General features: G+C 39.5%; 1 protein-coding gene across 4 annotated transcripts; it reads left to right on the plus strand.

Moving 5' to 3' along the window:
- The first annotated feature begins 15,183 nt into the window (after positions 1-15,183).
- On the plus strand, positions 15,184-23,832 carry LOC141812534 (plasma membrane ATPase-like). Of its 4 annotated transcripts, none has more exons than XM_074700526.1 (16): positions 15,184-15,192; positions 19,830-19,943; positions 20,022-20,258; positions 20,339-21,100; positions 21,182-21,304; positions 21,378-21,482; positions 21,569-21,713; positions 21,797-21,961; positions 22,040-22,278; positions 22,356-22,388; positions 22,466-22,547; positions 22,638-22,798; positions 22,880-23,053; positions 23,150-23,332; positions 23,415-23,596; positions 23,736-23,832. In XM_074700526.1, exons 1-16 carry the CDS (start codon positions 15,184-15,186, stop codon positions 23,830-23,832), a joined length of 2,811 nt encoding a protein of 936 aa, XP_074556627.1. The 4 variants fall into 4 exon arrangements, with proteins under 4 accessions (XP_074556627.1, XP_074556625.1, XP_074556624.1 ...); XM_074700524.1 differs by lacking the exon at positions 15,184-15,192 and adding an exon at positions 19,643-19,699 and having other exon boundaries at positions 19,824-19,943; XM_074700523.1 differs by lacking the exon at positions 15,184-15,192 and adding an exon at positions 19,643-19,699 and having other exon boundaries at positions 19,824-19,943; positions 21,797-22,278.
- Positions 23,833-24,780: the final 948 nt, after the last annotated feature.

Below are 24,780 nucleotides of genomic sequence, written 5' to 3' on the forward strand. Positions count from 1 at the left end.
AAATACCCATCTTCTTCTTCCTCCTCAGCTTCGCGTCGCCCCGCCCCCGATCGCCCTCCGCCGAAGCTAGAAGCCAAGCTTCGCGTCGCCCCGCCCCCCTTGCCACTGCGGCTGCGCCTCCGCCGTAGGATCCGCAGATCGATCGGATCGGGGCAATCGCCAGTGGGGGTGGGGGAGGGAGGGGAGAGGGAGGGGGCTTCGGGCGTCGTTGGAGCTGGGACTGGAGCCGGGGATGTGGGGGTCGGCGCCGGGGCCATGGGTGCTGGCGCCGGAGTGGGGGGAGGGGGAGGGGGCCGGCGACGGCGCCGGAGTGGGAGGAGAGGACGAGGGGGTGGGCTGCGCGGAAGAGACCGTGAATAGCCAGCGCGAGGAGAATCCGGTCTTTTTTGTTTCCGTCCTTCCTTTCCGTCCGATTTTGGGATGATTAATTTTGGAGGAAAAACAATCCGCGGATGGATTAGATTTCCTTTTCTTCCTAAAACTTTATAAAAGTAAACAATGGATGCATGCATGCAAAGGAAAACTTTCCTTAGTTTTCCTTTCCGCACCTCCAAGTAAACTAGGCATTAGGGTCGACCGGAGGGGTTACGTTCCAGGTGATTGCAGACCATGAAGATGTTATTTATGGCGATAAAGTTTTTGGGCACATCATCATACTTCAGTCGGTCGGAGGGGCTTCCAGCCAATCGAAAGGTTGCAAAGTCAGCATCGACATAGATCTATATAAGGAGGCTCGACGTAGTGCTTCCATATCAATCATAATCTTATTTTCATTCTTGACTCTCTATTTGTACGCACTTTGCTTCTGTGTGCCGATGTGTTATTTGTGCTTAAAGATCAATGACAATTTTGATTTTTATAATCTCTATTTTTAAGTTGTCAAATTCTATTTTAGTGTGATTATCTTATTTAGATTTTTTTTAAAGGTTCTCCACTTCTAAAAATTTTATGAAAAGAATAATATTTTAAATAAGAATCATTATTTTTTAACTTGTGTATGAGTCTTTAATTAACACCTTATCAATCTAGCATGTTTCATGTTTTTTTGTGTTAACTTTTCTATTAATCTTACATGTTTATTGTGTCCAAGTCTATATTAATTTTACATGCTTATTGTGTTCAAGTGTATTTTGATCTTGCATGCTTATTATGCTAAGTTATTATTTATCGTTGTATGTTAAATTTGCTTAAGTAATTGCCTGATTTATTACATATCTTGTTTAAATAATTTAGAATTAGTCCTTGTGTCCAAATTTAATTTCCGTTGTATATTGTTTTGGTTTAAAATTTAATTTTTCATAATCTATCACTCGTAAAATTATAAATATTATTCATCCCCTCTAGCTTGCAATTAGATCCTACATATGTTTCTTGGATATTCTTTGATATAATAGAAGAGTAAGAAACAAGATCGACTCTCCAAATCTTCCACTAAATTTGAGTATCGTGCTATGTTTCCTATATGCTCTGAAATTCTTAACCTAGGGAATTATTATTTGAATTTGGATTTCTCAATCTGAATCCACTTCTCTCCATGTTGGTAATACAAGTGCTATTCAAATTGCTACTAATTCAGTCTACGACGAGCGCACTAAACATATTCAAGTGGATTATCATTACATTCAAAAAACTATAAACACTCATGTCATTTCTCTTTCGTATGTTTCCACTATTGAACAAATTATTGATGTGTTTACCAAATCTTTAGCTCAACAACATCATCAATTTCTTGTGACAAATTGATATTTTTTGATCAACCAACATAAAAAGAGGCGGGTTGTTGTCATATGTAGCAATTATTTTGTACAACCTATTTATTTTATTTTTTTTAAAAAATGATAAATTTCAGTTAGTCTCATTGATTATCCCTGAGGATAATCAGTCCGACCCCATGGAAGTTTTCCACCGGCCACCAGGGTAAATCGGAAAGTGCACGCAGCGGCCAGCCCAGACGCCCAGCATCCTTTGATTACGCTCCCCATTTGGAAGATAATAGACAGGGATGGAACCACATTAGGCCAGTCCTGGGCTATAGCCCACCCCAATTTTCTAAATTACCATTACCTATATAAATTTTATTAAGTACTAAATTTTTTTTTATAAAATAAATAAATAAATAAACCAAATCATCAAACACAAAGTGAATGTGTTAATTTAAAATCGAATTGGGATCAAATAAAATTCATCGAGTAGGTGCAAATATAAGGAATATGTTGATCCAAACCAAATTGATTTGGTCTATTTTGGTGAAATTATGATTGAACCAAGTTTAATTGAATTAAATGAATCGATTTAAAATAAGTTAAAAAATTAAAAAAAAATATTTTCTCTCCCCTTTTCTTTTTATTCTCTTCCATACACTGCCTCACGCCCAAGTCCCAACGCATTGACTTTCTCTTTTCTTCTCTTTATTTTTTTCTTTCTGATCGTAACTTAGTTATTTTTCTTTCCTCTTCAACAAGAGCCATTTTTATTTTACCTTTTTCTTATCGTGGGAACTAGTCGAAATCGTCGAAAAAGAAAGAAAGACTTCTATTTTTTTCATTTCATTTTTATAGTTATTCTCTTGAATAGTATAATCTAATGTAATTTTTTATTATATATTTTAATTTATTATATTTTTTGATAATAATATATAATATATCATATTAAGTTCAAGCTCACCCAAACTCTAATTTCTGAATCCGGTCCTGACAGTAGGCGCTTATCAATATAGTGGTACCGTAGCTCTAAAAAATTCCTTAGGAGGTTTTCAGATATTGGACCGTTTTGACGGTGGGACCGGTCACTATAAAAAGTTTATCCACTATAATTTTGGTCCCCGGGGCATGATGTTGTGGTAGGACATCCAAGTTGTCACTTAGACAACCACGATCCCCAGCTACGGCGTATTTGCAGGAATTTTCTTACCGTGAGTGCTTGGGTGATAACCTGGATGTCCTACCGCGGCACCATGCTCCGGGGACATTTTATCATTTATTTTAAATTAGTAAGGTTGTAAATAGAGAGAGAGATTAGTCATAATTAATTTAGATGACGGTAAATGAAGAAGAGATTAGCTTTAATTGTTGTATGCATATATATCAATTTATTCAATGAAATATGAGACAAAAGGCCATTGAGTCATTTAATCAAGAAAATTTATCAATTTGCACTCGATCGAGTTTTACCTTTTGACTGAGGGCGAGGAAAGGATCCACCGAGCAAGACAAGCATGTGTTTACTTAGAAGGAAAGATGAGAAGAGAAAGAATTAAGAAGAATAAGTGAGAGACAAGTATGCATGAATGAATGATTGAGCTCCTTATCTATCTAATTATATATATATATTTTTTCTTTTCTTGTTTTTTCTAACTTAGAATAATGCACATATACTTCATGGAGCTTGTTGAATTAAACTAAAAAACTATAAAATTATATATATATATATATATATATATATTTCATTAATCATATTCTTTAGATGGCTTTAAGTCTTCAACCATGTACCAAACCCTACATCACTAGGCTCTTGAGTAGGTTCCTCGTGTCCCTTCATTTAGATGTTGATTAGGAGACGTGATGGCCAATGGATGTGGACAATCCTCCCACAAACGATGCATGACAAAGCAGGAAAGGTAGGAAATTAGCATTAATTGTACAATTTCAACAACAAAATAAGGCAACAACCCCAAAGGAGTAAAGTGTTTTTAGACAATATTAATAAAAACATTTAATCTTTTAGAAATTGACAACGACTTAGAATTCTAATTACCAATTAAATTAGTTGTTACTCCTTCATCTGGTTAAGAATAATAAAAGAGAGGATAAAATAAATTTTCTCAATATATTTCATTGATAAATAAATAACTTATTTATAGGCTAATAATTTACTCACTAATCTACTAATCCTAATTATACTCCTCTAACTCCATAATAAAGTTATTATTCCTTTATCTAACATACATTAACTCAACTACATAGCCGTTAGATTAAATACATTGAACCTGGATAATTTCTAAAACCACTAATTTTCATTACTAATTAAAATATGTCAACTCATTAACCCACTAACACACTAATAGCATCAACCCATTATTTTTCTGTAACATATGATATATTTTCTATTAGTATATATAAAATTTCAGAATTTTTGAATAATTATATTATCACACGGAAATCATATATTTTGAAATTTAAAAATTAATTAAAATATATTTTTGATGAAAATTAATTTTTTATGATTAAAAAATTTCTAATCTTTATTTAGTTAAAATTTTAAAAATTCTTTATGATCCGAAGAATTAGTATCATATTTTTTTTTCTCTCTCAACCCTAGTATTTTTATTGTTGTCAGAAGAGGGAGAAGTTAAATATTAGAAATTAGATATACATGTAGGAATTACGTATACATGCAAGGGAGTATGTGTTATTATGACATTATGCTTGTTCATGGTTTTATTATGTTTATTATTTTTTTCCTAATTTCAACTTAGTTTGACCAACATAAAAAAGGTAGATTGTTAGTGCCCCAGTGGAGTTTTGATGTGTAGTTAAATAAGTCTGAAATTATATCCTGTGGTATTTGACACTTGTGTTTAAGTGTAAAGGGACTTAGGAGATCACACGTAATATTCAGATAGTAGACTTTGGCAGAAGACGCAAGCGAGCGAGAAGGATGATACAGGAAAAGAGCCGACATGCTCAGTGCATTCGAGGTACGAGGAGTTACGGAAGAGTACTCCGATAAAACGAGAAGGATGCACATGAGGGAGCTGAAAGGGCTTGGTGCATTAGTAGGACGAGAGACTGGGAGGAAGACTGCGCAAGACGATCAAGACATAACGGAGAACGGAGGAGAAAAATGATCAACATGAAGTTGACCATTCCAGGCGCTCGGATCGACTCCGGGTGTAACGCCCCCCCTCTTTCTTATACTAATAGGGGGGATGTTACGTATACCTTATCATTATTAAATTATTGGTAGAAAATCCAATAGATAAATTCTATCAAAAGGAATATTCTTATAACGGAATAAAACAACTATTCAATTTAAGATGCGGAAGCCATTGATATAAAAGACATAATTGATATAAGGTGTTTATTCATTTATTTATTCTAATCCGCTGTTCCGCCGCCACCCACACCAAACACTGCCCCTACTGCCTCCCGTCACTTAAACCTTTTCTTATCCTCTATCTGCAGTATAAGGAAATGCAACTATAAGCAAAGCTTAGTAAGTACATACCTAGTCTCACAAAACCACGGAAATCATTGCAGGCAACATGAAAAGACTTGTAATTACAAAGACATGTACTTAAGCAAAAACTATCTGAACATGGAAATACTTGTAGTGCCTAGGAAAATTTTCTTAGCTTCTTTATATCTGAAAGTCCATACTTTTGAAAATAGTAATCATACTTAAACATACTTATGGGCCCTGGCGGAGTATCAATGCGCGCATCTATGATAGAACCCGGGGTAGCTAGCCACCGAATGCTATCAGAGGACTTATCTTATTAGGCGACCTTTGGCCTGGAATTCCTTTTCCTTATGGGCGAACCTTTGGCCCGGAATTCATTTTGGGCGAACCTTTGGCCCGATACCCGCCTCTTAAAAGTAAAATACCTTTCTTCATATATCTTAATGTTCTTATACTTTCACTTAATATAACATTGTCCTTTCATCATTCCTTTATCATGCTTTACTTCCCACCTAAGTAGGAAGAATAATTTACATATTCATATTCATGATCATATTATGAAAAGAACATACATATATTCCTACTTTAACATGAATCAAGGGAAGAACACATAAATACATTCATGTCTAACACACATCATGTCATGGAAAGAGCATACATATAACTACATTCATGCTTAACAGAAATCATGTCATGGCAAGCTTAATATAATCATTGAATGAACCACACGGAAACAACTTATACTGCAGGTGAGAAATGTACTTACCTTGTCCGCTTACTAAGTTTTACTGCTAATATTTGTGAAATCGGAGACCTTCTCCGAGGTGCTCCAGCGCCTTCTTCGCACAATCTAATCCCGTCTTCTTCCTCGCGTGAATCCGCAGAACAGGGGTGGCGTCGGCTCCGGCGTCGACTGGACGAGGACGCAGGCGGCGCGTGCAGGGGGTGAAGGAAAACAGAGGGGCGGCACCGGTTTCGGGTTTGCCTTGATGAAGGCGGCGGCTGAGGGAGAAGGGAGGCAGTGCTGGCGTCGGCAGTCGCAGGTGAGCGACGGCGAAGGGCAGAGGAAGACGGCGGCTGCTCTGCTTCGTCTTCTCCGCGCGGATGGTCCAGAACAGAGACGGCGACGTTGCAGAGGGAGGAGGCGCGGCGGGGCCGAGAGGAGGTCCTAGGGTTGGGGGGTTTCAGCCTCCTCTTATAGCTCTTTCTGCTCCGACTTTTCCGCCGACGGGAACGGGCGGCAGCGGGCGTGGTCGCGCGGACGAAGTCCCGCGGAAGAGGTCGGCGCGGTGCGGGCGGACAGGGAAAAATCAGGAAATTAAACCGATGAACAGGGTTTGATTAAACCGGGTTAAAATCAAATCCTTGAACCGGTCACTGTAGCGAACCTCGGTTCAATCTCGGTTCGCCCGGTTCAGCCCTCAAACGACCTCCGATTTGGTCAAACTTGGTCTCGTTGGATTCGTCTTCACGAGACAAACCTTTTTATCCATTTTATTTTATTAAACTCTCTTCTATTGTTTAACTAAAAGACCTTTATTATAATTTTACATCTAATTAAAAATCCTAAAATAGGGAAAATAATATGGGTGTTACACCGAGCGCCCCGGCATTCCAGGCCGTCGGATCCAATCTGAGCGCCCTAAAGTCCAGGCGCTTGGATCCACTCCGGGCACTCGGATAGCCAATTCAAGTTAGCGTGAACCGTTACCGAAGCAGATGAAGATGGAGTCCATGTCAACAGAGTCTAGGCGCTCGGAGAGGTTCCAGGCACTCGGATCACGAGGAGTCATCTAGACCCGTTAGCGGACCGTTGATAGATCGGATTGAAATCGATGAATCCAAGTGCCTGGAAGGCTTCCAAGTGCCCAAAAGTGTCACGTCAGCACAATGGTTAGATCGAGGTGAAAGTTATAAATAGACTGAAGCTCGATGTAGAAAACACATGCTTGAATGATCTGTTTCATTCAGTTTATTATTAGTCTATGCTCAACCTTGTACTAGGTTTCTCCACTTCTGGAGTGTTTCCGATGAGGAGATTTTTGATAAACACTTTTAAAGTCTTGGACTAACAACCTGAGGGTTGTAACCTAGTAAATCCCTTGCCTCATATTTTTCATATTTCATGTTATATTTAAATTAGTGTGTCTTTGCTAAAACGTTAGCAAGAGAAAGAGGTCATTTTTTTTTGCAGGTCGATCTTCACTCCTCCCCTCTAGCGATCCATGAAAAGCTTCTGTTGAACCTTCAGTTTCTACCTCTTCTGCCTCATCCTCTTCCTCGTCCTCTATTACTTTTACCATTTGTAAAGTGATTTTCTGATAAAGCCTTCAATACTTGCTCCTCTTTTTTATATTGATTGGTTTTCTGCTCATGAATCAATAATGAACTTGTAATTCATCAATTGAAAATAGACTTACATCATTGACTTTTTTGATAGAGAAGACAATAGAATTAAATTTTTATATTATAGATCGAAGAATTTTATTGACAATGAGAACATCCTCTGTCTTGTCACTAAGGATCTACATTTTGTTGATAATTGCCATCGTTACAATAACAATTAAGTTTTATTCCACTAGGTGGGATCAGCTATATGGATCCTTCTATGCTATTTGGCTCTATCTTCTACTATATCATCGTCTATACTTAAATAAGTTTTATCATATTTTATTGTTACTAAGTCTTTTTTTATCTTCCTCTACCTCGTTTGATGTGCATATTTGTCATAGTCTTACATCGCCTAATTTAAACATTTATTGATCGTTTAAATATATATCCGTACTATTTTAAACGTGTCTCTCGAAGTTTTTCCTTAATAGATGCAATTTCAACTTTCTCTCTAATTATCTCATTTCTTATTTTGTCTATCCTCATATGTCCACATATTTATCTTAACATCCTCATCTCTACAACTCTTATCTTTTACTCATGTGCTCGAGTTACAACCCAACATTCTGTTGATGCAGTCTGACCTGAGTCAGACCTTGAGTCTGTTTTGTTGTTTGACAAATAAAGTCAGATCAAATACAAAAGATTTAAGTTTAGATCAGCCGAGTAAAAGAGTAAGTGGTCGAATATCCAAGAGAAAAATTACTAGGCCAAATGGAAGAGCTAGGATCATATAACTGTTGAAGTAATCTTCTTATCATATAAAATTAATTAAGCATGCAATTAATTTCATATAGAATCAATTAAGCATGGAAACTAAGATAATGAAATTAATGATGGATGTAAATCATGTGTTGCTTTAGAAGTTCATGTTTATGAAACGTAGCATGGCATGCATGCTTTAGAGTTCATGTTTATGAAACGTAGCATGGCATGCATGGAGCATGTAAATGTTGCATGGTCGACCAGTGGTCGACATCCCTTGGTCGACCACGTGGTCGATCAACTTGGTTTGATCGACCACGAAGTCAACCAGGTCCACTGTAATCGTGTCTGCGTGGCCGGGCTTGGCCGGGGAAACCCTGCTCTTTGCCGAGAGAAGCTTGTCCGGGAAAAGAGAATGCAGTGATGTCGGGAGAAGAGGTTCTTGGTCGGAAGCAACAAACTTGCCCGGGAACTTGACCGGGAGAGATAAGTTTTGTCTGGGACGGGAAAAGAGAATGCAGTAATGTCGGGAGAAGAGGTTCTTGGCCGGAAGCAACAAACTTGCCCGGAAACTTGACCGGGAGAGATAAGTTTTGTCCGGGAGAAGTAAGATCGTGCCCGGCAAAGAGATTAACTTCGTCGAGAGATGTTTGGCCGGGAGAAGCAAAGCCGAGAAAAGCATATCCGGGAGTTGTTTACCTGACTTGGAATTGCCCGGGAAGATGGTCCATACACAGGTGGTTGTCCGGGACATAGACTATCTTGGTAAGGTTAGGTGAGACCGGAAAGAAGATAACAATGGCGGGAGAAAGGAAGCAAGAAGTGAAGTGAAGGGGTAAAGGCTTTTGCTGATCGACCACATGGTCGATCAGCTGAGCTTGATCGACCACGTGGTCGATCAGCTTAGTCTGAGCTATAGGTGATCAACCATGTGGTCGATCAGCCATAGGTGATCGACCATGTGGTCGACCACCAGGCATGGTTTAATTTAGTTACTCCCCAACTCTTCCCTGGTTGATTTCTGAGTGAATTCTGAAGGTCTGGGAAGATCGTCTTGACTGAGAACTTGGTATTCATAATTGAATAGAGAGAGCTGTGATAGCTCATCTCCAAGATGGTCCGGAAGAAGTCTTGGTGGCTTAGAATCGAAAGAGCCGGGAACTTAGTGGTTGTAAGTGGATAGGGAGAGCTTTGGTAGCTCGTCTCCGAATTGGTCCAGGAGAAGCCTTGGTGGCTTAGGACCGAGATAGCCGGGAACGCTTGGTGTTCATGGGCGAATGGAGAAAGCCTTTGTGGCTTGTCTCCGGGATGATCCAGGAGGAGCCTTGGTGGCTTAGGACCGGATGGGCCGAGAGCTTGGTGCTGATGGCCGGGACAGGTCCGGGAGAGCTTTGGTAGCTTGGCTCGTGACCGTAAGCTTTGGTAGCTCGATCTTCAGGGAGCCTTGGTGGCTTAGAACCTGAGTGGCCGGGAGCTTGGTGCGAATGGCCGGATGGTCCGGGAGAGCTTTGGTAGCTCGGCTCGAGACTGTGAGCTTTGGTAGCTCGATCTTCAGGGAGCCTTGGTGGCTCAGAACCTGAGTGGCCGGGAGCTTAGTGCGAATGACCGGATGGTCCGGGAGAGCTTTGGTAGCTCGGCTCGGGACCGTGAGCTTTGGTAGCTCGATCTCAGGAGGAGGGCCTTGGTGGCTCGGTCTCCTGATTCCTCAAGAGGAGGGCCTTGGTGGCTCGGTCTCTTGATTCCAAGAGGAGGGCCTTGGTGGCCCGGTCTCCTGTTTGGTCCGAGAAAGCTTTGGTAGCTTTGCTCGTGACCTGAAACTAATGTTTAATCCATCCTTATATTATGTCCTTGTTATAGAATGTTTTTAATGCATCTCTTGAGTGTGCAGATATACAGGACAAGTTAAGGAGGGAAATTCAAATGGATGGTGAGAGTTCCAAGGTGGGCTTTTGAGCTGTCTCTTCTGCAGGGGGAGTTCTGTGACAACGGACGACAGTTGGTGTCAGAACAGTGCAGGGATCCGTTGGGCACAAGAACCAAGCAGAGGCTATAAGAGAAGCAAGAAGCAACGCTGAGGAAAAAAGAGCTTCCACGCATTTTACTATTGATCATCCTTGAGAGCTCATAAGCGCCATTGCCAATCTTACGAGAGCCTGAGCGTGAATCGAAGAAGAGGAAACAAGAGCAACGTCCTGTGTTTGGAGGAATCGGCTTGCAAGCTGTTCTTGTTGACTCTGTCTAGAGCAACGTCCTGTGTTTGGAGGAACAGGCTTGTCCTGCTAGCGGTTCTTGTTGGCTCTGTCTAGAGCAACGTCCTGTGTTTGGAGGAACAGGCTGAGTAGCAAGCGGTTCTTGTTGTCCGATCTTTGATTCATTGTTTTCTCTTTGTCTTGAGCTTATCTTTGTATCATTTGAGACAATCTGTGGAGAGGTTCCTCCACCGAGAAGGAGAAGATTATAGCCGGTATTTATCGGGGTCTGATCTGCCGAAAGATCAAGGGATCGTCCACCTTACGGACACGCCGAGGAGTAGGAGCATCATCTCCGAACCTCGTAAATCCTTGAGTTAGCGTGCTGATTTCAGCCTTCATATTTCTGATTAATCATTCTGCTGTGCTAACGAAGACGAAGGAAGAAAAAGGAAAAGTGTGGACGGCTATTCACACCCCCCTCTAGCCGGTATCCAAGAGATCCAACACAGTTATTATTGCACTACCGCACCAATCCCATATTATAGTATGGGCTCCTTCTTACTATAAGTACATTAATCTCCCTGTGTTTAAGATATCGTATGTCAGTTAATTAAATGATTTATTGACAACTCGAATTTAATTAACTTCTGATTCTGAGAGTAGTACCACTCATCCTTTGTTATCATGCGGATCTGAGTCCACCTGCAGGGTTTACATGATAATTCTTTATGAGCTCCTCAACGGGACATCATCAACCTAGATTATAGGACACAGTTTCCTTCTATAATCAACAACACACCATGTACATAATAATACTTCCCAACTCATCGGGCCTTTTGATCTATCGCTCTAAATCTCACCCTTTGATGAATCAAGGAAGTATATACTAAGTACATGTGCTTGTTATTATATAGGGATTAAGAGCATGTACATTCATAGCAACAGAGGTTTAGTTCGATTATATAGTCAGTATAAATCGAACAATCCTCAGATAGTCCTGCTCAATACACACTGAGTATACTAGTGTAATTCTATAGTCAAGACAGACTAAGACCAAATTACACTACAACTAATCCAATGGTTTATCCAATTCATCTTGGTTGTGAACACTGTTTATAATCTATAAGGAACTGATAACATGGTCTTCTGTGTGTGACTCTGCACACCATGTTTATCTACAATATAGATTAAATGGACACTTGCATAAAAACTAAATGCAAACATTGACCAAATGTGATTCTCATTTTAGAATGTTTATTTACATAGATAGATAGGATTCTGGTATACATCCCAACATTAATGACTTATAGAAGCACTCCAGAACCCACAAAGAGCTTTAGTGGAATGAGTTTAAGGTAACCTATTCCCTTTAGTTTATATATGAAATTAATATTGAATATGTTGGGTTGCAAGGGTGCAAACATAATCCCACATCTAAAATACATGGAAAAGATCATAGGTTTAAAAGGATGAAAGATATCTCCATTGGTATGAAACCTTTTGGGTTGAGCCCAAGAACAAAACCATGAGGGCTTAGGCCCAAAGTGGACAATATAAAGTCATTGTGGAGATATTTTAATTCCATCGGTTCTAACAATTGGTATCAGTACGAGGTCACTCTTCACCGGACTAACTACTAGAAGAGTCATGATCCAGATCTAACCATGTGGGTTGAACCTTAAAAACAAAGGAAGTGGGTGCTCTCGTATCTAAATCAAGAGGACCAGGCAGAAAGTCCTAGTAGGTCTGGTGGACCGAGGGGTAGGAAGTCCTAGTAGGTCAGGTGGACTGAGGGATAGAAAATCCTAGTTGCTGCTAGGCAAGAAGTTTTAGTAGGTCGGATGGACCGAGGGGAAGGAAGTCCTAGTAGGTCAAGTGGATCAAGGGGCAGAAAGTGTAATACCCGAAATTTTTCCTTCAATACTTTTTGGATAATTATTTATAAATGATAGATTAATTATGACAAAAAGAATTAGTATAAAATGCCAACTCAGGTCTAAGAATGGCCAAAAAATGTTGCTCGTAATGGGTTAAATTTATGTGGGTTGCGCTAAAAAGAAATGTGAAGGTGCAAGGATTTGAACCTTGGACCTCTAATAGATATAGCAAGCCTTAAACATATGTGCAAGTGAAGATTTCTTGTTAAAAACAGAAGGGAAATGTCACTTAAGGCTAACGGTTTATGAAATGGCATACAACTACGTGGAGTTATGGGGAGTTATGGGCACTTAGTGGGTTTACTCGAGCGTAACTCCTTCACCTCTCTATATAATCTGCTCCTCACCGAAGTTTTTCCTTTTTCCTATATATATTCCTCTCTACTCCTTTGTTTCTGCCGAGAACCCTTCTTCTCTGTTCGTTAGTTCCTCTGACCGGGAGGTTTCACCCAGTTTCAAGGAGATCTAAGGCAAGTGCTTGGAGGAAGGATTTGTTTCTGTTGGGTAAAATCGTTAGAAACTTCAAAACTAAGGTAAGTTCCCTCACCTGCAGTGTAATAGCTACGATAGACGAGTAGGGTTGCAAATTGATTTTTAATATCGAAAACCCACGATAAACACAAGCAAGCAAGTATAGGGGCCTCGAGTCGTGTTTTTCCAAGGTTAGTAGAAAAGTTGTTTAATTTGAGCTTTTCGTGTCGTATTTTTGGGGTTTTCTAAGGTAAATGGGGTTTTTGTGGTTTTAGAATGAAATGTAATTCAAAATTGACAAATAAATGAAAAATGCAATTAACTAATCTAAAAATGAAACTATTGAACTAAAATATCAAACAAATCCTAGGATGCAATTCAAATCAATTTCGAGAGGTTAAAACGATGGTAGAGATTTAGGAATCGAAACCGATGATCACGAAACCCTAATTCAAAACTCTACTCGAAATTATTGAAATAAAAAGCTAAAACCTAAAATGCAATTAGAGAACAAAAAAACAAACAACGACTAGGCTGAAATATCCGATTGCAATTCTAGCTTATAGAGCAATTGTGCTATGTAACTATCCACTTAAACCTAGTTAGCAACAAAATCCACACTCAAACTAGCCTACCCTAGCAAACCGGCACAGAACAGTGCCAAAACGGCACGGAACAGTATGCTTAAGGGGAAATCAGAAAAGGTTTCAGCTGAGAAGGCTTAATGCTAATCCAAGCAAGTTCTAAAATGAATTTGAATCCAAATACAGCTAAACAGGAATCATATAACCAAATTCATGAGATTTAAATTGGGTTACGAAATCAGAATTGAAGTTTAACAAAGAAATTGCAGAAACAGTAAGTTCAGAATTCAGAAATCGCGTCCATCCTTCCCTTCTCCTTCAATTCTCCTCAGCTCGGTGTCAACAAGCTCTTGAATCTCGTGGAAGCTTGAAGATGGTCTTTGGTGTTGTTTTCTTGCAACCCGAACCATCCACAACCCGAAGAAACCCTCTCCGGCCGAGAACAGTGAGGTGCAGAGGCTATTTGAGCTGGCAAAACCGGAATCCACTGCTTCTTCTAGCTCCGATGGTGCTTCTGTCAATGCAAGGGTGCCACGCAATCATAGGAGAACCCCTCCAATGTCTTGCGGCTCCGGATTGCACAGCGGATGCCTGGAAACCGAGAAAACAGGGTGGCGCCGCCGGAAGAACCCCTTGCCGTCGCGCGCCTTCCAGCCGCCGGAGAATACCCAATCGGCCGGCTTTAGCTTCTTCAGAGATCAAGGAGTCGAATGGATGAAGTTTGGGTGGACGGGAGCTTCCCTACGCGTACGTCGCCGAGCAGAGCTTCTCTTCCGCGGGACGATGAACAGTAGCGGCTCACTGTTCATCCGATTAAAGGCTAAGTTTTATACCTTTGATTAATCGCGTGATCTGGACCATCCATTTTGAATCCAACGGCCGAAACTTGATCTAGGCTCTAGGGCAGCTTAGGGTTTCCAAAAAAATTAGAGATTTTTATCAGGCTTGATCTAGGTCATGTCCTCCATGTTGGCTTGATCGATTTGGCAAATTTGACTCGATTTGATCGCGGTTGAGCTCGAGTTGGGTCCGATTTGAGCCCTAAAATCAATTAAAATCCAATTAATGCAAAAATTACCATAAAATCATAAAAATTAGAATCAAGCCTCAATTTATATAATATAGCACAAACATGATCAAATCGATTCAATAAATAATTATTTTCATGCAAAACCCAAAGATTGAATCAATTAAAAGGCAAGAAACCCTAGCTCATCAAATTCCCCCACACTTACCCTTGAGCGTCCCGCTCAAGTCAACAAAACCAAACTAAGATTGTACCCCCTAGATCATTCTCAATCATGATTAGAAACAATTAAAAGAAAATTATCTAAGCTTGTAAAGTCTCAAAAGCTTAAGCCATGGACTAACCCTTGTATTTGGTTAACCGCATAGTAAGTTTCACTCTTCATGACTAATTGAGAAAAATGCATCACACAAAATCTCACGAGGTTGTTTTCAATAGATAAATCAGTGGCTCTCACCCTAATTCTAATTCATGATCAAAAGGGAAATGGAGCTCACTCAAGCAACTTAAGTTCATGCATTACCATAGGCTTGTTTGTTTTCTACTCTCCACTACCATTCATGATTTGGAATCCACATATACTAGGCTTACTGAAAATGTAAGGTTCAATAATTGAAACAAAGGAATTAGGAAATGTAGAAAGACAAATTTAAGAGAAAAGAAATTTCAAGGAAAGAGTGAGTGAGGTGGTAGACATGGGTATAGTTAAATGCTAATCAATGAACCCTTGCCTTCCTTCCTAACTTCTTTCTTTTGCATTCCATTTGTTTCCATGTTCTATTCAGATTCATAAACCAAGGATAAGTCAAACCCATTAGGTTCTCCTTGTTGATACAAACTCCTTCTCTTTTCTTCATTTTTCCTCCCGACCTATTAGGACTTTTTACCCATCGGTCCACCTGACCTACTAGGACTTCCCACCTAACCACAGCTAGGACTTTTTGCCCCTCGGTCCATCCGACCTACTAGGACTTCCCACCTAGTCGCAACTAGGACTTTTTGCCCCTCGGTCCACCCGACCTACTAGGACTTCCCACCTAGTCGCAACTAGGACTTTTTGCCTCTCGGTCCACCCGACCTACTAGGACTTGTCACCTGGTGTCTGGTCCTCTTGATTCAGACACTGGAGCACCCACTTCCTTTGTTTAAGGTTTAAACCATATGGTTAGATCTGGATCATGGCACATCCGACGGTTAGTCCGGTGAAGAGCGGTCTCGCTTTGATACCACTTGTTAAAATCGATGGAATCAAAATATCTCCACAATGATACGATATTGTCCACTTTGGGCCTAAACCCTCATGGCTTTGTTCTTGGGCTTTTCCCAAAAGGCCTCATACTAATGGAGATACTTTCCATCCTTTTAACCCCTATGATCTTTTTCATATACTTTAGATATGAGACTATGTTTGCACCCTTGCAATCCAACAGAACTCATGTGCATTTTTACATATTTTATTTTGTCCATTAGCTTCAACTAACTCTTATAGTTGTGGCTAAGAAAAATCTTTTAATTTCTAATTTCTTTCATATTATTAGTGATATGGTAAATATTGTTAGATCATCTTGTATACATTTTGATCTTTTAAAGGAGAAACATTTAGATTTTATTATTGAGGCATTTGAGAGGGGTGAAATTTCAATATTTCAGAAGATGATTTTAGTTCTCATGTTCAAAAAACTAAGGCATTTAATTTATTGGAGTCGATATATTCATTTGATTTTGCATTCAATCTACACTTGATGAAATATGTCTTAGAAATTTCGAGTGAATTATCGACGACATTACAAAAGAAAGATCAAGATATTATGAATGCAATGAATTTAATATAAGTATGCAAACACCGACTTCAAAGTATGAGAGATGATGATTAAGATTCATTTTTAGAAAAGGTTCACTATGTTTGTCAACAACGTAACATTACATTGTTGTTCTCAAAATATATAATATATTCACACGTTAGACACCACATGATCGTCTCCATTATAATCCATCAGAAGTAATAAATTTACATCACTATTATGTTGATTTATTCTATATATGTGTTATTATTATGCAACTTCAAGAGATAAATGATCATTTCTCAGAGGTAGTAAAAAATTATTTCTTTGTGTAGCTTGTTTGTGTCCACAAAACTTATTTTTGGCTTTTGACAAGAAAAAATTGATGCAACTAACTAAGTTTTATCCATAGGATTTCTCAAAATTTGATCTCCTCATACTTGATGATCAACTTGAAACTAATATATGTGATATGCGTTCTAATTGTTAAAACTGATGGAATCAAAATATCTCGACAATGATATGATATTGTCTACTTTGGGCCTAAACCCTCATGGCTTTGTTCTTGGGCTCTCCCTAAAAGGTCTCATACCAATGGAGATATTTTCCATCCTTTTAACCCTATGATCTTTTCCATGTACTTTAGATGTCGGACTATGTTTGCACCCTTGCAACCTAACACTAATAAATTATTTCAAATATTGAAAGGCATTGGTGATCTTTCAAAGAAGTTAGTTATGTTAAAGAAAAGTATGATGTATATGTTAAAGAAAAGTATGGTGTATCGGTTGGTTTATAAGTTTTTAACATTGATATTAATTCTACCGGTTGCGACTATGATTGTAGAGAGAATATTTTCTGTTATGAGAATTGTGAAAGACAGATTGCATAATCGAATGAGTGATGATTGATGAATGATAATTTTATTACGTAGAAAAAGATATATTTCTAACCAATCATAATGAAACTATTGTATAAAAATATTTTAAAATATGAATATTCAAAAAGAATAATTATAAGATAATTATTTTATGATACTCTATGATTATAAATTTTTTTATTTTATTAATTATATTATATTATTATCTACACTCGATTAATATACTTCTACCTTTGACATAATCAATATGATAAAGTATAAATAAAATAAAATAAATGCTCACCGGCCATGTTAATCAATCAAGTTCTTAAAAACGTTGCATTATAATGACACTTCATGCAATTGTTCTAATAACCCATTAATTTAAACAATAAAATAAATGCTCACTCGCCATTAATTACTCAAGGTCTTAAAAAAAGTGGCATTATAATGACACTTCATGCAATTTATCTGATAACCCATTAATAAATGGATAATCTAAAACTAAGAAATAAATATTAGTTATGCCTTGCGGATGGAAGTTAATTTTAAATTGTTATTTTGAAACATTTTAAATGCCTAAATTTAATTTAATTAGTGAGCCAAGCAAACATTTTTGTGCCCTTTGTTTTTTGCATGACCCAACCTTTTGTTGGGACCGATGCAATGCTAAAAGGGAGGTGAATAATTTTGATTCATCGATTAGATTATATGGTGAAATTTGAAATGAAATCGGTGCAAATATAATATTAAAATTTTATTTGATTCTTAATCTGCCAAGATTGTTATTTCAAAATCTAGTCCACTCTACCATAATTTAAAAAAAAATTTCTCAAATACCTTTCAGAAGAAGCATAGAAATCTTTTACGATCTCTATCCTTACAAATAATATATTGGGATACTATCAAAGTCTCATATTGAAAATACATAAAAAAGATCATGAATTTATAAGATGCAAGTATCTAAAAGCTCAAAAATAAAATCATGATGGCTTAAACTTAAAGTAGGCAATATCATATTATTGTGAATATATGTTGATTACAACAACACTCTCTTCTCAAACCCTTGTTGTGAAAGTGTCAACATTTGACTATTAATGTTCATTAATCAATTGTTATCATAGTTGCAATATTGATCACAATCGATTAATTTTAACTGACTTATTAGGATGTAAGGATTTTTCATCTAATGTTTAACATCTAATCAACCTTAACATGATGCCTAACATTCGATCCTCTATGATCTATTAGGATTTCTCTCATTATTAAGTGTCTGATCAATCTCAACTCATTTGGACTTCACCCTCGCTAATTCTCTATTGAACTTCAAATCGTCAAATATTAGATTAACCATAATCAACTTGAACTTTTTCATTGTCAAATATCTGATAAATTTTAACCTACTTAACTTTTTTACTTTAGTCAACAAACATATAGAGTTTGGTTATACCTACACCAATTCTTCTCAAAATTAATGTCATGGAATTAGTATATCAAGACACAATTCTAATCGTGCGGGCATGTCATGTAATAATAAGAAGAATATATGAATTTAGTCTATCTATTATTTCTCTCTAGTTATTTAGCATATCTTACTTTTTCTTTTAAATAATTTTTCTTCTTCTATTTTTGTCGATGAGGCACTAGATCATGCAAAGTAGCATTACTACGTTCAAATCTCTGTATGAAAACAAAATTCATTCGAATGAAACAAGACTCATTAAAGGTGATTATTGGAGGCTATTAATTCTAATCCCATAATCAAAAATCATTTCACGGCCATTAATCTTTAAACAACAAGAAACTATCAGGTGTCACTGTGAAGACATCCAATAAAATTGGAAGGAAACGAAACAAGAAATTATCAGGTTTATAAGGAAAAAAACAATTAAACACTCCAATAAAACGACAAACCAGCGATAATATAAAAACAAAATGAGACAGACCAGTGGGCCCATTTGTTTTGGAAAGTCAACTCTGTAGTGTGATTTTTTTTTAAAAAAAATTTTTGAGATATTTATTTATTCATCCTCGCCACATCATTACCTTCGTTCTCGGTGGTTAGTTAGTGGGCCACGAAATGTAGACCAATTAAGAAGCGGGTACTCTGGAACTGAAAATGGACTATGAAGCCATCTTAACTACGCGCCGTTGGATGGTCCTGACGGCGCTCCGAGCCACGACACGCGTAACGACGTCGCGTGCGATCTGCGGGTGCGCGAAAGTGACGGCCGGGTAAAAAAAAAACCAGGCATATAAACAAACAGAGTTTTATATTTAGCAGCAGGAATCAGGCCACATCTGGTCCCACCTCCGCGCCAAGTTGACGTGGGGGGAGCTGCGTCCCCGGGTATAAAAAGAGGTATCTTATCAGGGTGGCGAACAGGCTTCCCGTTCTCTTCTTCTCTGTTTCTTGCTCCCGCTCTATTAACGATCGAATGGTAGCTTCTTCTTGATATCATAAGCAACCTTCCACAACCTTACTGGTGATATCGTTGAAGTTAGGAGAGAGTAATGGGAGGTGAGAAAGCTTCGAGCTTGGAGGATCTCAAGAATGAGACTGTCGATCTGGTAAGCAACTGTAGCTATTCACTGTCGTCAATCTTGTTGTTGTTGATCTTCAGCCGGTCTTTGCTGAGCAATTAGCTCGGTAGATAACATCTCTTAGAAAGTTTTGTGGTACCTGAATTCACAGGAAAAGATTCCCATGGAAGAAGTATTCGAGCAGCTGAAATGTACGAAAGAGGGTCTGAGCTCGGAGGAGGGAGCCAACCGGATCCAACTCTTCGGGCCGAACATGCTGGAGGAGAAAAAGGTTTGGTTTTCGATTAATGGAGTAGTACGCTGTTCGAGTGGGTGAACAGAAATGAGGACGGAGTTTTGGTATTTGTAGGAAAGCAAGTTCCTGAAGTTTCTGGGGTTCATGTGGAATCCGCTGTCGTGGGTGATGGAGATGGCGGCGATCATGGCGATTGCACTGGCGAACGGAGGAGGGAAGCCGCCGGACTGGGAAGACTTCGTTGGGATCGTAATTTTGCTGGTTATTAACTCCACCATCTCGTTTATTGAAGAGAACAACGCTGGGAATGCGGCGGCAGCTCTCATGGCTCGCCTCGCACCAAAAACCAAAGTGAGAACTAAGAAAGAAGATCGAACCAATTGATTCTTTTTCGACGTTGATGCATGCATGCACATGATCGATTCTGACAGGTACTGCGTGACGGCGTGTGGAGCGAGCAGGACGCGGCCATTTTGGTGCCCGGCGACATCATCAGCATCAAATTGGGCGACATCATCCCCGCCGATGCCCGCCTTCTGGATGGCGACCCCTTGAAGATCGACCAGTCCGCCCTCACCGGTGAGTCCCTCCCAGTCACCAAGAACCCCGGCGACGAGATCTATTCCGGCTCCACATGCAAGCAGGGAGAGATCGAGGCCGTCGTCATCGCCACCGGCGTCCACAGCTTCTTCGGCAAGGCCGCCCACCTCGTCGACAGCACCAACCAGGTGGGCCACTTCCAGAAGGTCCTCACCTCCATCGGCAACTTCTGCATCTGCTCCATCGCCACCGGCATCCTCATCGAGATCATCGTCATGTACCCCATCCAGCACCGCACCTACCGCGACGGAATCGACAATCTCCTGGTCCTCTTGATCGGCGGCATCCCCATAGCCATGCCCACCGTTCTCTCAGTGACCATGGCCATCGGCTCCCATAAGCTCTCCCAGCAGGGCGCCATCACCAAGAGGATGACCGCCATCGAGGAGATGGCCGGCATGGATGTGCTCTGCAGCGACAAGACCGGCACCCTCACGCTCAACAAGCTCAGCGTCGACAAGAATCTCATCGAGGTCTTCACCAAGGGCGTCGACAAGGATCACGTCGTCCTGCTCGCTGCAAGAGCCTCCAGGACAGAGAACCAGGACGCCATCGATGCCGCCATGGTCGGAATGCTCGCAGACCAAAAGGAAGTACGTAACTTGAAACATTCGTAGAAAAAACCAAAGGACCAATTTTTTGTTGGGATTTTCATGATGAATTGTACCACACAGGCGAGAGCAGGGATCCGAGAAGTGCATTTCTTTCCCTTCAATCCCGTTGACAAGAGAACAGCGCTCACTTACATCGATGAAGAGGGCAAATGGCATCGAGCCAGCAAAGGTGCTCCTGAACAGGTAATATTCTGCCTCCTGTGGTGTTCAAATTAAGCCTAGTTCAACTATGGCATGCAAATTTGGACTTGTGTAGATCATGAACCTCTGCAATTGCAAAGAGGATGTCAGGAGAAAAGCCCATACAGTAATTGACAAGTTTGCTGAACGTGGGCTTCGATCTTTGGCAGTGGCAAGGCAGGTCTGTGATCGAAACACTTGCTGTTTGTATTCCAAGTTTCCTTCCTTAATCACTGCTTCATATTCGTGATGTGATTGCAATTGCAGGAGGTTCCTGAGAAGAGCAAAGAGAGTCCTGGTGCGCCATGGCAATTTGTTGGTTTGCTGCCGCTCTTTGATCCCCCGAGGCATGACAGTGCCGAGACCATCAGCAAGGCTCTCAACCTCGGTGTCAATGTGAAGATGATCACTGGTAATTGGACATTTTTGCTCTCGAGTCTAAAGTAGTTCAATTGCTTTGTGGAGCTTTGGTTAATGGATGGATATGCTCTTCAGGTGATCAACTTGCGATAGCAAAGGAGACTGGTAGAAGACTTGGAATGGGCACAAATATGTATCCTTCCTCTTCATTGCTCGGGCACAACAAGGATGAGTCTGTTGTTTCACTTCCGATCGATGAATTGATCGAGAAGGCAGATGGGTTTGCAGGAGTTTTCCCAGGTCTGTTCATGTTGCATCCACACTGTCAAACCTTAAATATTATAAAGATTAGCTGTAATATGGTGTGCTTTGGAACAGAACACAAGTATGAAATTGTGAAGAAGTTGCAAGAAAGGAAGCATATATGTGGAATGACTGGAGACGGAGTGAATGATGCTCCAGCCTTGAAGAAGGCCGATATTGGCATTGCTGTTTCTGATGCCACCGACGCCGCAAGAAGTGCTTCCGACATCGTCCTGACTGAGCCTGGTCTCAGTGTCATCATCAGTGCTGTTCTTACTAGCCGAACCATCTTCCAGAGGATGAAGAACTACACGGTATGATCAATTCAATGACTCAATCCCTTCTCATTTTTCAGCATTGTTCAACTGCCTAATTTCCCATTTGATGGCAGATCTATGCTGTTTCCATAACCATCCGTATTGTGGTAAGTAATAAAATGGCATATATTGATCCAATTCTCTTTGGGATTGTTCTATGATTTAAGGCAACTTCTTTCCACAGCTTGGATTTATGCTTATTGCTTTGATATGGAAATTTGACTTCTCGCCTTTCATGGTTCTGATCATCGCCATACTAAATGATGGTGAGCACATACATACCTAATGTAAGAAACTTGATGGCTACTATCTGAATCTTTTGTTCGATCATTTTGTTCATCTAATGCCAATTACAGGTACCATCATGACAATCTCTAAGGATCGCGTCAAGCCATCCCCACTTCCAGACAGTTGGAAATTGAAAGAAATTTTTACTACTGGCATTGTGTTAGGAACTTACTTGGCCTTGATGACTGTCCTCTTCTTTTGGGCTATGAAAGAAACTGACTTCTTCCCGGTATATGATCTTTATCATGCCCAACTGTGTGTCTTTAGTACTCTATGGACCTAAAGAAGAAAAAAAAATCTTTGTATGCAGAACAAATTTAATGTTAGATCAATAAGATACAATGACCATGAGATGATGGCTGCATTGTATCTACAAGTGAGTATTATCAGCCAAGCACTGATATTTGTTACTCGGTCTCGCGGTTGGTGCTTCACCGAGCGACCTGGATTTCTACTTTGCACTGCTTTTGTGATTGCACAACTAGTGAGTTCCTCAGATTCCTTTCTCTGGTGTATATATGTCCACAATCTGCTACACCTTCTACTCAGCCATTACATAATTACTAATTCTTTTCATCAGGTTGCTACACTAATATCTGTGTATGCAAACTGGAACTTTGCCCACATCAAAGGCTGTGGATGGGGTTGGGCAGCAATCATCTGGCTTTACAGTTTTCTTACCTTCATTCCACTTGACTGGATTAAGTTCGCTATTCGGTATGTACTAAGTGGAAAGGCCTGGGATTCTCTCTTTGATAGGAAGGTATACACTAGACCTTAATTTAATCAACTAATTCTAGTAAGGTTGCTTTTATCTGCAACATTGACGAGTTAATATTGTACAGACTGCATTCACCACCAAGAAAGATTATGGACGGGAGGAAAGGGAAGCTCAATGGGCAATTACACAGAGAACACTTCATGGTCTCCAACCACCTGAAGCTTCAACCCTCTTTGGGGACAAGAGCAGTTACCGCGAGCTTTCGGAGATAGCTGAGCAGGCCAAGAGACGAGCAGAGATTGCAAGGTAAATATATAGTTATTTCTGCTTAGCTTCATAAAAGAGTTTGTTGAGACAGTAGGTAATAGGATATGTAAGTTCATCTGTATCAATGCAATTGAACAAGAGAGATTAATAATCTTGCTAATTCTTGGTTAATTTACAGGCTGAGGGAGCTGCAGACTCTCAAGGGCCATGTGGAATCAGTGATCAAGCTGAAGGGACTTGACATTGACAACATCCAGCAGCATTACACAGTGTAAAAGCACCACGTATAGCTGCAAAAAGCTCGATAGTTTTGTCAGTCCTTTACTTTCTTGATCGTTTAGTGTCGTGCGGTGTGTGGAGAATAAGCTAATTAACCACCTCATTTCTTTCTCTATTATGAAAGAGAGAAGAGAAATGTTTCCATTGTTGGTTAGCTTTTAATGTATCTATGCTACTTTAATAAAGATCAGCATGTAGGCTTTTGTTGTGGTTATTAAAATTAAATGCTTTCAGGCTCTGGATCTTCGATTCATCTAAAATTGAAGAGACTGGAATCATAGTCATGAGATTTCTTAAACCATGAGATGGATACTTAGTAAGAGGAGGAATGTCATACCAAGAGTGTAATCAAGATCAACTAACTACAATACCAAATAATTTTTTCTGTTTCTAAACTGTAGATGTTCTCAATCTCTTACTAGAAATTTGTTGAGAATACAGTGAGTCCTCTTAAAGTTCAGGATTTGTAAGATCAAAATGTCAGATTCACAAGAACAAGGTCCAAGGGCGCCTCGAAAGTGATTCTTATTTTGAAGTTTCATTTCTAACAGAATTGTATCAAGCCGAAGAATTATTGTTTTGAAATAGTGAAGTTATTATTGAATGAGCCAAAGTCAAAGGAAAACCCACCAAATCTTTATTCTACTTCTACTTTATTGCATTCCCTAAAAATAACTATTGCTTTTTTTTCTGTTGTTGTTGTTGTTGTCAATCTCATTCCTCCCAATTCTTTCTTGTGGATGATGATCCAAAAGGTAATCAGTCATAAAAGCACTGACTGTTGCACCTTGATATGGTTATCAAAGAAAAATGTGGCATTGGTGTAGAAGGTTTGCAGGCTCAAAGTATCATTCTTAGTGGAATGGGGGAAATGGCAATGCACTGTCCTATCCACTGTCAAGAGCTTCAAGAGTGAGCAACTATAGGTTCTGATTAGCTAAGAA

Source organism: Curcuma longa, chromosome 19, assembly GCF_044706935.1.
Source record: "Curcuma longa cultivar G26 ecotype Majalengka, Jawa Barat chromosome 19, ITB_CL_G26_1.1, whole genome shotgun sequence".
NCBI lineage: Eukaryota > Viridiplantae > Streptophyta > Magnoliopsida > Zingiberales > Zingiberaceae > Curcuma > Curcuma longa.

What these genes read in the sequence shown, in the direction of transcription:
- LOC141812534 (XM_074700523.1), top strand. Translation starts at nt 19,643, where the DNA reads ATGGGAGGTGAGAAAGCTTCGAGCTTGGAGGATCTCAAGAATGAGACT. An exon ending in AGAATGAGACTGTCGATCTG is followed by an intron (nt 19,700 to 19,823) that starts GTAAGCAACTGT and finishes CTGAATTCACAG; the next exon opens with GAAAAGATTCCCATGGAAGA. An exon ending in CTTTGGCAGTGGCAAGGCAG is followed by an intron (nt 21,483 to 21,568) that starts GTCTGTGATCGA and finishes TTGCAATTGCAG; the next exon opens with GAGGTTCCTGAGAAGAGCAA.